At 46.6% G+C, this 14,161-nt stretch overlaps 1 protein-coding gene across 1 annotated transcript; it reads right to left on the bottom strand.

Moving 5' to 3' along the window:
* Positions 1–973: 973 nt before the first annotated feature.
* Positions 974–5,415, bottom strand: LOC124552248 (transcription factor SPT20 homolog). The gene is made up of 4 exons (XM_047126530.1): positions 5,353–5,415; positions 1,541–1,939; positions 1,085–1,243; positions 974–1,033 (listed from the first exon to the last, which is right to left on the bottom strand). Exons 1-4 carry the CDS (start codon positions 5,413–5,415, stop codon positions 974–976), a joined length of 681 nt encoding a protein of 226 aa, XP_046982486.1.
* Between the last annotated feature and the right edge of the window lie 8,746 nt (positions 5,416–14,161).

The following is a 14,161-nucleotide window of genomic DNA, read 5'->3' as shown; positions in this document are numbered from 1 at the left end:
CTCATCAGAGTACCTCAAACTACCGCCTATTCTTTAATAAAAATAAAAAATTAAAAAATTAAAAAAATTAAAAAAAACCACACCTCGTGTATTCCCTAAGTGCCCTGCTACTTGAATAGTTGCTTCTTTTTTGCAGTGCAGTCCTGACGTACCAAGTTGAGACCTACAAATCACCACCCAATGAAGCTTCCTGTACTGCATTGTTTGGGTGACCCATTTTTATAGCTTGTGAGGTTCTATGGAAAGTAGTGAAGCTAACAATGCAAGTGGAAGATCATTTATGGATATCACAAATGACAGAGGTCCAAACCAGAACCTGTGGGAAACTGTATCTTATTGACGTCAATGTGACACATTCTTATTTTTGTCATGCAGATAATATAAATCCATAATCCTATTTTGTATATTATTCACTAAACCTCTGCAGAAGCATACCACAGATCACACAATCAAAGGTCTTCACACAGCCATAAACTTTTCCCTGTGGTGAGAATTTGTGATCTGCTATTTTTGTGGACAATTGCGCAGTACATAATAATCCACCACTTGTGGACAATTCGAAATTATTGGCACTTGAAAAGAAAGTAATTTAGAATTTTAAACTTTCATAGTGTAAAGGAGTTGTCAAGAGGGTGTGGGATAGCACTCTGAATAGGGTCGTAAGGGTAACACAACAATTTCAGAAGTAACGATCGTGCGGTAGAATGTCATCCTCGTGGTGACTTAGAACTATTATGAGAAAAGCAGATTCGTAAGGGAACCACAGAATTACGAATAGTTGCCACAACAGTAGAATGGAGATACAGTCACCGGTTTTCCCGAGTTTGGAGGAAATGTGAAATTTGACAGTTCTTGTACATTTTGACAATTGTGTGGAAGTCTGTTGTCTCATAGGAAACTGAAGATTTTGAAAATAAGACAGATCTCCAAGCACCTTTTGACAGTGGACAAGAACTTGAAACAAAAGGTTCTCTCAAGGAGGAAAACCTAATTTTGATGCACAGCTTTGAAATACAGTTTGGCAGGCCCATGGCTGAGACACAACAAAAAGACTATACAACAAAACAAGAGCGAGATTACAAACCTGCTGGGCCTGAGGAGGCTGCTGTGACTGCTGAGAACAGACAGCACCCGGGCTGTGGCACAGGAAGCCCACATTCTGGCCCTGCTGCGACAGGTAGCCGCTCACATCCTCTGCAAAGTGGGCCGGCAGGTACAGCTGCTGGGGTTGCTGTTGCTGGGCCTGCTGTTGCTGTTGCAGCAACTGCTGCTGCTGCTGCTGCTGCTGGTGTTGTTGTTGTTGTTGTTGTTGCTGCTGCTGCTGCTGCTGCTGCTGCTGTTGTTGCAGCTGGGGTTGTTGTGGCTGTGCTTGTGACTGCTGCTGTTGGTGTTGCTGTTGCTGTTGTTGAATCTGTTGTTGTTGTTGTTGTTGTTGTTGCTGCTGCTGCTGCTGCTGCTGCTGCTGCTGCTGAGGCACAGGAAGTGACTGCCTGTTCACATCCGAGGGTGCACCAACTGGCGAGGGGAACTGTGCACGTACCTGCGACTGGGGCTGGACTTGTAATGCGGGCACCTGCTGAGGGAGCAGAGGCCGCCTCCCCGCCTGCGAGGAGGCGGCGACGGAGAGTGGGGCCTGCACCGCCGCTGACGCTTTGCGCCGAGAGGTCGAGGAGGCGTCGTCGGGAGGGACGTTCGCACCCACTCCGGTCCACTGGTGAACCGAAGGCACACGTCTGTCGTACGTGGCGGCCTGTATTCCCGACGTCTTCTGCCAAGGGGGTGCTCTCGTCGGCTGGAGGATGACCGTACCGCTGCCGGCCTGAGTCTGTAGAGGGGGAGGTTGCCGGTACGGTTCGTAGCAAGTTAACACGGCCTGCTGAGTCTGTAGCACATGTTGTGGCGGTTGCTGTTGTTGCTGAGGCTGGGCACGGTGCTGTTGCTGTTGGTGATGACTTGGCTGCTGTTGCTGCAACAGCTGTTGCTGAGAAGGTTGCTGCACTTGTTGTTGTTGTTGTTGTTGTTGTTGTTGTTGCTGCTGCTGCTGCTGCACTTGTTGTTGTTGTTGTTGTTGTTGCTGCTGCTGCTGCTGCTGCTGCACTTGCTGCTGCTGTGCCTGTTGCTGCTGTGGCGTCTGTTGCTGTTGTTGATGTTGTTGCTGGTGATGATGATGCTGCAGCAATATTTGCTGTAAATTATGAAAAAGATTTAGTAATTGTGTAGCCTTTTACATTCTCGAGTCACATACTTGGAATGGAAAGAAAGTTGCTACTGCAAAATAACAGGCTAGATGAGACATGCCATTAGTTGTTAAGGTTCTACAACTGAGAGGCACACAGGTTTGAAAAGGCAATACAGAAGTAATGTGTACAATTTGTTCTTCATTTGGAGGTTTCAACACTTAATCACAGAGGAGAAATACATATTTATTTCTGATACAAATCAGGAGTAAGGTAGTCACAGCTATCTGTTAGAGATGTCTTCGTGCAGCTTCTTTGTGTTCCCTGTAGCCCGAAGAAAAGTAATCTGCAAAATCAGAGTTCCATATGTTGAGAACACAAAAGACAGACTCTTTCTCTTCTCGAGCGGACGTCAGTGAAAACTGTAGCAGAGATGCTATATCATAGTGACTGAAAAATAATTTGAATTCACTTGCCGTGAGTTCATTTTCTGTATCACTCGCACAAGAGCAAAGTATAGAATGGTGCTAACAGGCACCATTCTGATGTGTCTCTCTCACAGAAGACCTTGTATACATCTTGACAAGTATGTGAATGACAACAGATGTTATGTCACCTTCACTCCCACTGTTAACTCTTTTTTCTTTTTTTAATATGTGCATTTCATATTTGTGTTAATGCACATTCTCATTCACTAAGACTGTCTAGTTAAAAAATGGCCCTTATGTTGATTAATTGAGTTCCTAGGCTCACAGGACTTTACACTGAAGAGTCAGATTTTCTTAATGGTGACTGACTGAAACTGAGCCTGTGACGGGATGCTGTGCTTACCCACACTATAACCATAAACATCACATTCAATATTCTTGAGACATATCACTGAGAGGCCACTCCTGATATCCTTCCTGATACCCACTGTAGCTGATACAGTATCTGAGGTGTTACTTGTCCTCTGGCTAATGATAATAAACAGGTTACTGTCTGGCACAGAAGCTAAGGAGAATAAAAAGGAGCAGAACACTCGTAAATGTCCTAAAAAGCTTCAACCATTTTGTAAGAGATTTCGAGGACAGTGTTGGACAGTCCGTTATTTATTGTGAAAATATATCCACCCTTTGCTTCAATGTATATACCAAATTAGGGTTGCTGAGGTTTGTATGTAGGTTATTTTTCAGAATAAAGGTAGCAGGTGAAAATTTGAGTGAGGTGTTGTCTCAGAAGACACTGATTTTCTTTGAATCAGGTGTAGAAGTTAGAGCATGTTCGGTATCAGTCAGTGTGCTATTCACAGTAATTCTTATTTCATATGACTTGAATACGTCACCAATATTTCACAGAGATACTGGTAAGAAAGAAGGAATGCATGCTGTAGACAGTATTTTCTCAGTTCTTAGCCAATGCAACTGGGTCGATTTTGCTGTCAGCGTTAGCTGGTAGTGTAGACTGCAGATATACATTCCAAGGCGCAACCCTGCATTCCGACTATACTATACATTGTATCACACGTCCCTTGACAGTCATCAGCCTGTTTTTCTCTAATGTTTTGCCTGGTATTTGGAATGCCTTCTTTGCCATTTACAAAAGTACAATTTTGTGTGTGCATTTGATAGCGTGATCCTAAATTAGTCCAGTTTAATGATATGTGGGGAAAGCAAAATGTGGAGATTGAACTGCACTGCTGCAGTATTTGCAATTCTTTGTGTAAGCATTAACAAATAGTGTTAAACAGAATACCACACAAGACAAATCTGAGACAGCAGTATCAAATGAACACATCAAATTCTGCTTAAAAAGAAAAAACATTTTGTTTGTCACATATAACAGACCGACATTTTTGTCGGTAGTGGTTATCGCATTAAACACGTGTTGTGTAGTACGCAAACTTTGAGGATATGTTGATGGCATTTTAAGGAACAAACTGCGGAGTGAAATCAGTGTCTGGAAATGTCAACCTACAACTCTACTGAATTATAGAGAGAATTCCACCTCTCCGACAGGGAACACGAGTTTGTGCACAGATGCCATAGCACTTGTCAGTTTCTCCACTGTTGTTGTGCAATGGGTGGATAGAGTGAACACAATATATAGTGGTATGCAAGTAGGGAGGAATCTGCATACTGCATTCTGCAAAGAGAGGGACAGAGAATACTTCTCTGCATCACCTGTGAGCTTTCTATCTCTGTCCCATGCCACATGCTGCAGCTGTTGGCTGCCATGGTAAATGGCAACACTTATCGAGTCTCGTCTACATCTTTACAATTACTCTGCAGTTTGCAATTAACGCATTCCTTTTAGTACTCGTATGGACGACCTCATACTTTACATTATTTAGAGACAACTGCCACTTTCATACAGATGTCTTGTCTAGATTGTTCTGCAATTTGTTTTGATCATCTGATGACTTTAAAAAATGCTAAATGACTGCATCATTTGCAAACAATCTAAGAGAGATACTTAGATTGTCTCCTAAATCATTTATGTAGATCAGGAACAGCAGAGGTCCTATGCACTTTCTTGGGGAATGCCGGATATTACTCCTGTTTTACTCACTGACTTTCCATTAATTACAACAAACTGTGACCTTTCTGACAGGAAATCTCAAATCCAGATGCAAAACTGGCACGATAGTCCACAGGCACGTAATCTGATTAGAAGTCACTTGTGAAGTATGCCTTCTGGAAATCTAAAAGTATGGAATCAATTTGACATCCCCTGTCAATAGCACTAATTACTTCATGAGAATAAAGAGCTAGTTGTGTTTCACAAGAACGACATTTTCTGAATCCGTGTTGGCTGTCTGTCAATAAATAGTTTTCTTTGCAATAGCTCATTATGTTCGAACACATATATGTTCCAATTTTTTTTTTTGCTTTATGCTACCCGTATGGAACATTACTGGTTAAATACCATTAGCATACCTAAATTAACAAGAAAATAATTTACAAAAAATTTCTACGCATATCGACAGGTGACAGGTGCAGAATACAGAAAGTGTGGCAAAAAGACTACTGGCACTGCATCGTGTGGTATACAGCCCCTCGAGTGTATCACCCCACCTTACATGCATACAGCTCTATAATGTACTGAATGCTTCAGTCTCATTGGGAGAAGTTCCAGTCGGGTTCCGTCACGGTGCGAGCAGCCTGTGTTCCAGCAAGAGAAGCTGTGCAGGTACCTTGTGCTCCTCAGGCAGGCGGTGCTGCTGGAAGGGGTGTGGCTGCTCTGGGAACATGTGCATCCTCAGCAGCTGCTGCTGCAGCTCCTGCTGGTACTGCTGCACCTGCGCCTGTGCCTGCGACTGCGGTTGCGGCGTCCCCTGCTGCTGCACCTGTCGACACACCACAGGCCGCGTATCAGAAACCACTGCCGGCACTAATTCAAGGTAAACTTGTATTCTATTACTTCAATTAACCACAGCATTTGCATATCCTGCTGTGAGATATGCATGTGTGCAGGTAATAAACACTGTGCAAGTATTGTAATGTTTAGAGCCTCAATCTGTTCTATGTCAGCACGATACGCGAGCTCCGGTTGCAGTGTTCTGCCCGTTACGATACATCATTGTTTGCCACACGGCCACGGTGGCGTGGCGAGTAGTCTCCTGTAGTAACAGGAATAAAACATTGCGAATTGGGTTTCCAATTAAAAGTTATAAAATACTGGCCTGCGCTATCCTCGCAGCGTGGAAGTGAGGTTCCACGAGCCATTGGATATTCGTGGGCCATCGAGTAGCATGTCATAAATGACAACTGTGTATCTTTTCTATTCCTCTGATTACGTCATCTGAGGTGAAACGAAGAAAACGCTTCAGACAATACTTATGTAAATTTTGCCATACAATAATAATCTGCAATAAGAGATGGGGGTTCCCATTGAAGATTTCAAAGTTGCCTCCCCGCCAGTCCCACACAGGGTGTGGTGGCAGGTTGAGTGTGGTATTTGCTGGATGTACCCCTTTGAAACAAACTGGAATTATAACAGTTTTTATCCAATTTGTGGTTTTCGAGATATTCCAATGTCTTCAGGTCTTCAGTTAAAATGAACACCCACACACACACACACACACACACACACACACACACACACACAGAGAGAGAGAGAGAGAGAGAGAGAGAGAGAGAGAGAGAGAGAGAGAGGCAAACAAATGATCCCAATTTCAGAAAAATTAAACAATTGATTCAAAAGAAAGAGCTTTCACAAACTGAGAAGTCAGTGACCTGTTGGTCTACCTCTGGCCCTTACGCAAGCAATTATTTGGCTTGGCATCGATTAACAGAGTTCTCCGTTCTCCTGAGGGATATTGTGCCAAATTCTTTCCAACTGGCACGTCAGATCAAGATATCGAGGGGAGGGCCCAACCCGTAATGCTCCAAATGTTCTCAGTTGAGGAGAGGTCCAGCAACTGTGGTGGCCAATATAGGGTTTGGCACAAGCAGTTGAAATTCTTGCCGTGTGTGGGTGGGAATTATCTTGCCAAATGGTAAGCCCAGGACGGCTTGCCACAAAAGGCAACAAAATGGGTACAGAATATTGTCGGAGTACTGGCGCGTCGTAAGGGTGTCGCAAGGGACAATGAAAGGGGTTCTCCTACAAACAGAAATCACATCCAGACTGTCGCTCCCGGCTGTCGGGCCATACAACAGGCGACAATCGCATCGGTACGGCACTGCTGCCTGGGGCATTTGCAGACCAAACTGGAATCTAACTGACTGGAGTAGAAGTGCCTCCAGTGACGAGTCACGCTTCAAACTCAGCCGTAAAGAACAGCAGATACTGCGGACAGTGGCAGTGTACCGGCTCGAGCACCACCTGCCACACGGACCGACAACTGGGAGTGACGGTCACGAGTGCCATTTCACTATCCGCGGTACCCTCGAGGCACGACAGTACGTCGACGGCACTCTACGTTCCATTTTGTAGACTTCCTTCAAGGCGAGCCGTCCCGAGTTTACATTTAGGCGAGACGATGTCCGGCAAAAGTGTGTACTGCTCGTCTCTGTGCTCGGTTGGCGAGGTCGGCCGATTTCTTCCCGATTGAGAACATCTGAAGCATTACGGACGGGGCCCACCGACCACCTCGGGATTTTGACGATCTAATTCGCCAGCTGGAAAGAATTTGACAAGACTTTCATCAGGAGGAATCAATGCCAGGCCAAATAATCAGTCACGTAAGGGCCACAGGCCAACCTACGCATTACTGACTCGCTCGACTTGTGAAGATCCTTGTCTCGAATAAATCGTCGAATTTGTCTGGTACATTAAATCGACCACTTTCCGTCCCGTTTGGAAAATTCCTTTGTGGTGCACTTTTATTTTGGTGTGCATTATGTTTGCGTATTGTTTCCAGCAAATGCTATTTGTCAGTTCTCGACGTCACGGGTTTGAGGTCTTCCCGAACTCCCTCTAGGACTGTCAGCCATCTTCTAAGTGGTGGACGTCACTCTGTTTTTAACTCTGGGGTCACCTCGACAGATTCTTTGGCCATCTGTTAACATACGTTCGAGGCAGGGACTGTCCTCACCTGGGCCACGACAGTGCTGCCGTCGGCGTGGTGGTAGCGCACGAACTGCGCCTGCTGCTGCGCCTGCTGCTGCTGCTGTGTCTGCAGCTGCTGCTGGTGGTCGAAGGCGGGCGCGGGCAGCGCCGGCTGGGGCTGCGGCTGAGGCTGCGGCTGGGGCTGCGCGGGCCGTGGCGAGCCGGCCGGCGCCTGAGGCAGCTGCAGCTGCAGCGGGAGGTGCTGCAGCGAGCCGTCCCACACCTGGAGGGGCCACACACCGCGGGCAAACGTCGGACAGTGCCGAAGGATTTGTTGCTGTTGTAACATACTCACCATACAGAGTGCAAAAATGCGTCGAAAGAGGCGCAACGAGGAAGGAAACAGGCCCAAGTTTGAATTAAACACGTATGAATTTGGGCAATGTTTGGGGGCACCATACAGGCTTTATTTAATTGAAATCGGATCACGGGAAAAAAAATACCGTAATTGGACGTTTCATCCATACTACAGCAGTTCTATGAAATGAGAAAGTAACTCTGTCTGTTACGTTATCACAACTAATCTACTGAACTGAGTATTACATTCGCTCTGGCGATAGCTTGAACCCCGAAGGAGTGCACAGGCTACTTTAGGAAGTTTATAGTACAACATACTTTATCGATTTGAAGAACATTGGGCAAATTAGGGAAAATATTTACTTTCTGAAAAACCATTTACTCTTTCACTTTTGATGTTTATCATATTTGTGTTATATATTTATTGGTTGATATGTGGTATGTGTAGGAATCGAGCAAATGAATACAGGGTGTTTCACGATTCATGTTACAAAAATGGTTCAAATGGCTCTGAGCACTATGGGACTTAACATCTGAGGGCATCAGTCCCCTAGACTTAGAACTGCTTAAACCTAACTAACCTAAGGACATCACACACATCCATGCCCGAGGCAGGATTCGAACCTGCGACCGTAACAGCAGCGCGGTCCCGAACTGAAGCGCCTAGAACCGTCATGTTACATTCTTCTAGACGTTGTAGAGGGGACTTAGTAGATCAACTTTTAGATACGAACTCGTGTCCGGAAACGTCATCCAACGGCGCCCGTAAATCTCTGTTAACTACAGGGAGATGCCGTGATGATGTTACAGACTTTCCAGGATTATGGAGACGGATAAGTGAATCAATTTGAGGTAAGGATCCCTGCACCGGAAACGACCGACTCGAAAGTTAGAAGTGAAAAGCATAGTGATACCTCTAGCAGTGGAATACATGTACCGGTAGTGTTGCTGCTGAGATTGTAGGGTAGACAGGTTTGAGAGGTGGTAGTATGGACCAAGACAAGAAAAATATCCAGCAGTAAACGTGGTCTCTGATGTGAATACCTGAGTAGCTATGCATTTTAGAGCCCATATTTACCGCTGGATATTTTTTCTTGGTTTGGTTCATACTACCACCTCTGAAAGTCGTCTACCCTACAATCTCAGCAGCAACACTACCGGTACATGTATTCCACTGCTAGAGGTATCACTATGCTTTTCACTTCTAACTTTCGAGTCGGTCGTTTCCGGTGCAGGGATCCTTACCTCAAATTGATTCACTTATCCGTCTCCATAATCCTGGAAAGTCTGTAACATCATCACGGCACCTCCCTGTAGTTAACAGAGATTTACGGCCGCCGGCGCCTACAACTTTGACGCTCTGTAGGGTGGTTGGATTAAATTTCTGGACACGGGTTCCTACCTAGAACTTGATTTACCAAGTCCTGTCCACAATCTCTAGAACTGTGCAACACGAATTGCGGAACATCCTGTATAATGCTTACACAATTTTCAACGTGATAAATCCATACATACTTCCGCACTATTCGTTGCATAATGTACGGCTACTTCAACAGCAATACGCATAGATAAGCGCTCGTATACGAGAGGCGTTCATTTAAAAAAATGCAACATATATTTTTTTCATCTGGGCAATTTCGACTGAAAAATTGCGGAATTTGTTGTGGGGCATTGCGGAATATTTCTACTTCGGCCCCTACAGTTTCATGAACTACCAATAGGTGGTGTCGCTACATTGTAGCCTTCAAAGTAGCGTCTGTAATAGAGGTGCGTTCCTAGTAGAGAGTCATCACTGAGTTTCTCTTGGCGGAAAACCAGAGCATCGCAGATATTCGTAGGCGTTTTCTCAATGGCTACGGAGGCGTGGCAGTGAACTAAAGCACTGTGAAACGTTGGGCGAGGCGTCTGTCGCCATGGCAACAAGGTCGTGCAAACCTGTCCGGTCTCCCGCGTGCTGGTTGGCCGCACATAGCTGGAACTCCTGCAATGTTGGGGACGTGCGGACACTCTCATTCGAGGCGATCGACGGATCACACTCGAACACACTGCTGCACAACTGGAGGCCTCAGTCGGCAGAGCTTTGACGCACTCGTCCACAAGTTGGACTCAAACGTGTGTGCCCATTGGATCCTCGCTGCCTGACAAGAGATAGTAAAAGCAACGAAGGACCATCTGTGGGGGGCTTTTTGCACGTTACGAAGCTGATCGTGACAATTCTTTGTCCCTCAGATGGTAAAGTCGTGGCGACGGTCTCCTGAACCTCTGAAAGGGTTATTCAGTCTGATGTCCTTTCTCACGGTGCAAAGATCAGCTCTGAACTGTATTGTGATATACCCTGAAGAAAGGACTTGAGCGTGTTCATCGCCACAAAAATGCAAATGAACTTCTCCTTCCCCATGACAACGCAAGTCTACTCACCCGAGAGGAACTAACAAAACTCGACTGGACTGTTCTTCCTCATCCACCCTGCAGTCCGGATCTCTCATCTCCCGACCTCCATCTGTTTGGCCCAACGAAGGATGCACTCCAGGGTAACCAGTAGGTGGATGATGGGGGGGGGGGGGGGGGGGGGGGCTACTGGTGCTGCAAGACGTTGGGGTGGAGTGCAACCGTGAGGACAGGCAGGCTGTCCCACTACGCGCTGTTGCACTGAACGGAGATTGTATTGCAAAAAACGGTTTTGTAACCAAAGGGTGGGCAATAGTACGGTGTACTGGAATCCTGAATAAAGCCAATTTGCTTTCAGGAAAAAAGTGTTGCGTTAATTACTGAAAACCTCTCTTATTACCCTGTCAAATTTAGCTCAAATGAAATAGTAATACGCTTGCACAAACTTAGAGCAAAAGATTCTAAATGAAAATTATTGCTACGATGCGATTACGTCCGTGTACAGTAGTAATATAAGAATTAATAAAATTTTGGCAGGTCTAATTGTGTGAGAGGGTTCTCAGCACCGGTACCAATGCCTCTTTATACTTAGTGGCCACCCACCTGCTTGGCCAGTTCCCGCTGGGCGAGCAGCTGCGAGACGGACGGGGGCGCCGCCACTGACGCCGACGCCGACGCCGGCGCGGACGCCGCCGGGACGCACGGGCTCGCCGCCAGCTTCCGCTTCTTGCGTCCGCGGGCGTCTCCGCACTCTGAAACACGGGCCGCCGTCACAGCTCCCAGCTGCACTGCACTCCGTCACAAAATAACACACACGCTGGAGGCCTACTCAGCTATGTGGTATGACTGCCCTGGGCCATTTACCAGTAGATCTGTCTCATCCGCAAACATTACAGTTTCTGAATAGTGTTTTATATGCACTGCAAGATCATTTACCAACAAGACCGGACGACTACACTGACCTCCTTTTGTGTCTACTGTTGATCAGTATACAGCGTCATATTCTAAACAACAACGATTCGGCCACTATAGCCCTGGCCGAAACTTTCATCTGTCTCACAAAAGTGCACAGTTATGATCCTGTATAGAAATTTGCTGGAGTCTCGTGTTTAGGTGCACTGAGACAACAAGTGCACTGAGGTGACAGAAGTCAAAAAGAATGTTCAAATGTGTGTGAAATCTTATGGGACTTAACTGCTAAGGTCATCAGTCCCTAAGCTTACACACTACTTAACCTAAATTATCGTAAGGACAAACACACACACCCATGCCCGAGAGAGGACTCGAACCTCCGCCGGGACTTGCCGCGCAGTCCGTGACTGCAGCGCCCTAGACCGCTCGGCTAATCCCGCGCGGCCAGAGAAGTCATTGGATAACGATATGCACATATACAGATCTCGTACACGAGGTACAAAAGGGCAGTGTGTTGGCGTTGCTATCATTTGTACTCAGGTGATGATGTTTGGTTTGGTTTGTGGGCCACTCAAATGCGAGGTCATCAGCGCCCGTAAAAAGTCCCAATTTTTACACAGTCCGTTTTTTTTTTTTTTTTTTTTACACACAGTACAACCTAGCCATTGTCACGAATGACGATGAAATGATGAGGACAAACAAACATCCAGTCTCCGGGCTGAGAAAACCCCCAACCCGGCTGAAAATCGAACCCGGGACCCCGTGATCCAGAGGCAGCAACGCTAGCCACTAGACCACGAGCTGCTGACACTTGGCTGGTTCACGTGAAAAGCTTTCCGACGTGATTCCGGCCGCACGACGGGACTTAACACACTTTGGAAGTGGAATGGTAGTTGGAGCCAGGCACACGGGACATTCCATTTCGAATATCGTCAGGGAATTCAGTATTCCGAGATCCAGTGTCAAGAGCGTGCCGAGATATCACATTTCACAGACAACGCAATGCCTTCACTTAGCGACCGAGAGCAGCGGCGTTTGCGTACACTTGTCGGTACTAACAGACAAGCAACATCAATGTGGGGCGTACGACAAACGTATCCGTTAGGACAGTGCGGCGAAATATAGCGTCAATGGGCTACAGCAGCAGACGACCGACACCGAGTCAGTTTTCTAACGGCACTGCATCGCCGGCCGGTTCTAGGCGCTACAGTCTGGAACCGCGCGACCGCTACGGTCGCAGGTTCGAATCCTGCCTCGGACATGGATGTGTGTGGTGTCCTTAGGTTAGTTAGGTTTAATTAGTTCTATCTTCTAGGCGACTGATGACCTTAGAAGTTAAGTCCCATATTGCTCAGAGCCATTTTTTGGCACGGCATCGCCAGCAGCGGCCTCTCCTGGGCTCCTGACCATACTCGGTTGGACCCTAGACCGTGGCCTTGTCATGCGAGTCCCGGTATCAGTTGGTACGAGCTGAAGCTAGTGTTCGAGTGTGGCTCAGACTCCATAAGCTATGGACCCAAGTTGTTGACAAGCCACTTTGCAACCTGGTGTTGGCTCCAATCAACTGAGCACTGACTGGAAATGACTACTTGGAGACTATCTGCAGTCATTCATGAACTTCAAGTTCCCAAACAATTTTTATGAATGGCAGTTCTCCGTGTCACTAGCCCACAATTGTTCGCGACTGGTTTAAAGAACATTCCGGACATTTCAAGCGAATGATTTGGCGACCCAAATCGCTCCACATGAATCCCATCGAACATTTATTGGACGTAATGGAGAGGTCAGTTCGTGGAGAAAATCAGGCACCGCAATTGTAGACGACTATAGAGGCAGCATGGCTCAATATTTCTGCACGGGCTTCCAACGACTTGCTGAGTCCATGCTACGTCGACTTGCTCCAATGCGCCGGGAAAAAGGAAGCCCAACACGATATTAGGAGGCAGCCCATGACTTTTGTCACATCAGTTTAGAGTCTGCAGGCAGCCAACACAGCGAAGATACAGAATCGCTCCTATAAAATTCTGAAGAAGTTCACGAATGGGGTAGGTGTCTATACTGTCTCTGCGATGTAAAACATCGGTTGTTTATTGGGGATGGATTTATGTTTTTCGAGGAATAGGTGAACACTGCGTATCCGTCACGCTTCACAGTTTGTTACTTCAGAAGTGTCAGGTAGCGGAAGCGGCATCACAACAGCAGTCTCAATGGTGTATTGCCGGCGCGAGCCGTCAAACATGCTCCCTCTCGAATGCCAACTACGAAGGGACTTAGAAAGTGCATTAGGTACACATGTCGTGCCACACAAGAGCGGCGCATCGTCAGAAGAGAGTACAATGTTCTGGGTTCCCTGTTGTGGTGCGGTTAACAAGTGCATCAAAGGGTTCGCACTCGAAAGGTGCTTCTAAGTTGAAACACGATTCTTGTGGCCAAAGCGTCTAAACTGCACACGGAATCAGAGTGAAACTCTTGCGGAAAATGACCAAATTCGGTGCCGCGTCCAGTCGTAGGCTGTGTTCCAAAAATGAACAGCACAGAGACAGAAGGGATGACACTTTCTGCAGGACCTGACCATCATTTTGCAGGACAATGCTCAAGCACGTACAGTGCAAGCTGTTACTGGTTTGTTTGACTGCTAAGGGCATACCACCTACTGCACTCCCCTCACTTAAGCCCCCGTGAGTTCAACTCGATTTCTAAACTGAAGGAAACACTGCACGGCATTCGCTTCAGAACTGCTACAAATTCGTCGGGCAGTACACCGCGCAGCTCGAACTGTCAACACAACTGTCACTGCTAAGAGTATCCTACGACTTCCACATCGCTGGCAACGGGTAATACACAACGCTGGT

This window comes from Schistocerca americana, chromosome 10 (assembly GCF_021461395.2).
Source record: "Schistocerca americana isolate TAMUIC-IGC-003095 chromosome 10, iqSchAmer2.1, whole genome shotgun sequence".
Classification (NCBI taxonomy): Eukaryota; Metazoa; Arthropoda; class Insecta; order Orthoptera; family Acrididae; genus Schistocerca; species Schistocerca americana.
This window is presented reverse-complemented; position numbering and strand designations above follow the sequence as displayed.

Coding starts and splice junctions, on each gene's coding strand:
- LOC124552248 (XM_047126530.1), bottom strand. CDS start 5,415: ATGCACATGTTCCCAGAGCAGCCACACCCCTTCCAGCAGCACCGCCTG. Junction 1,940..5,352: donor GCCTGCCTGAGGAGCACAAG/GTACCTGCACAG, acceptor CATCACCAACAG/CAACAGCACCGTGCCCAGCC. Junction 1,034..1,084: donor AGCCTCCTCAGGCCCAGCAG/GTTTGTAATCTC, acceptor GTTGTGTCTCAG/CCATGGGCCTGCCAAACTGT.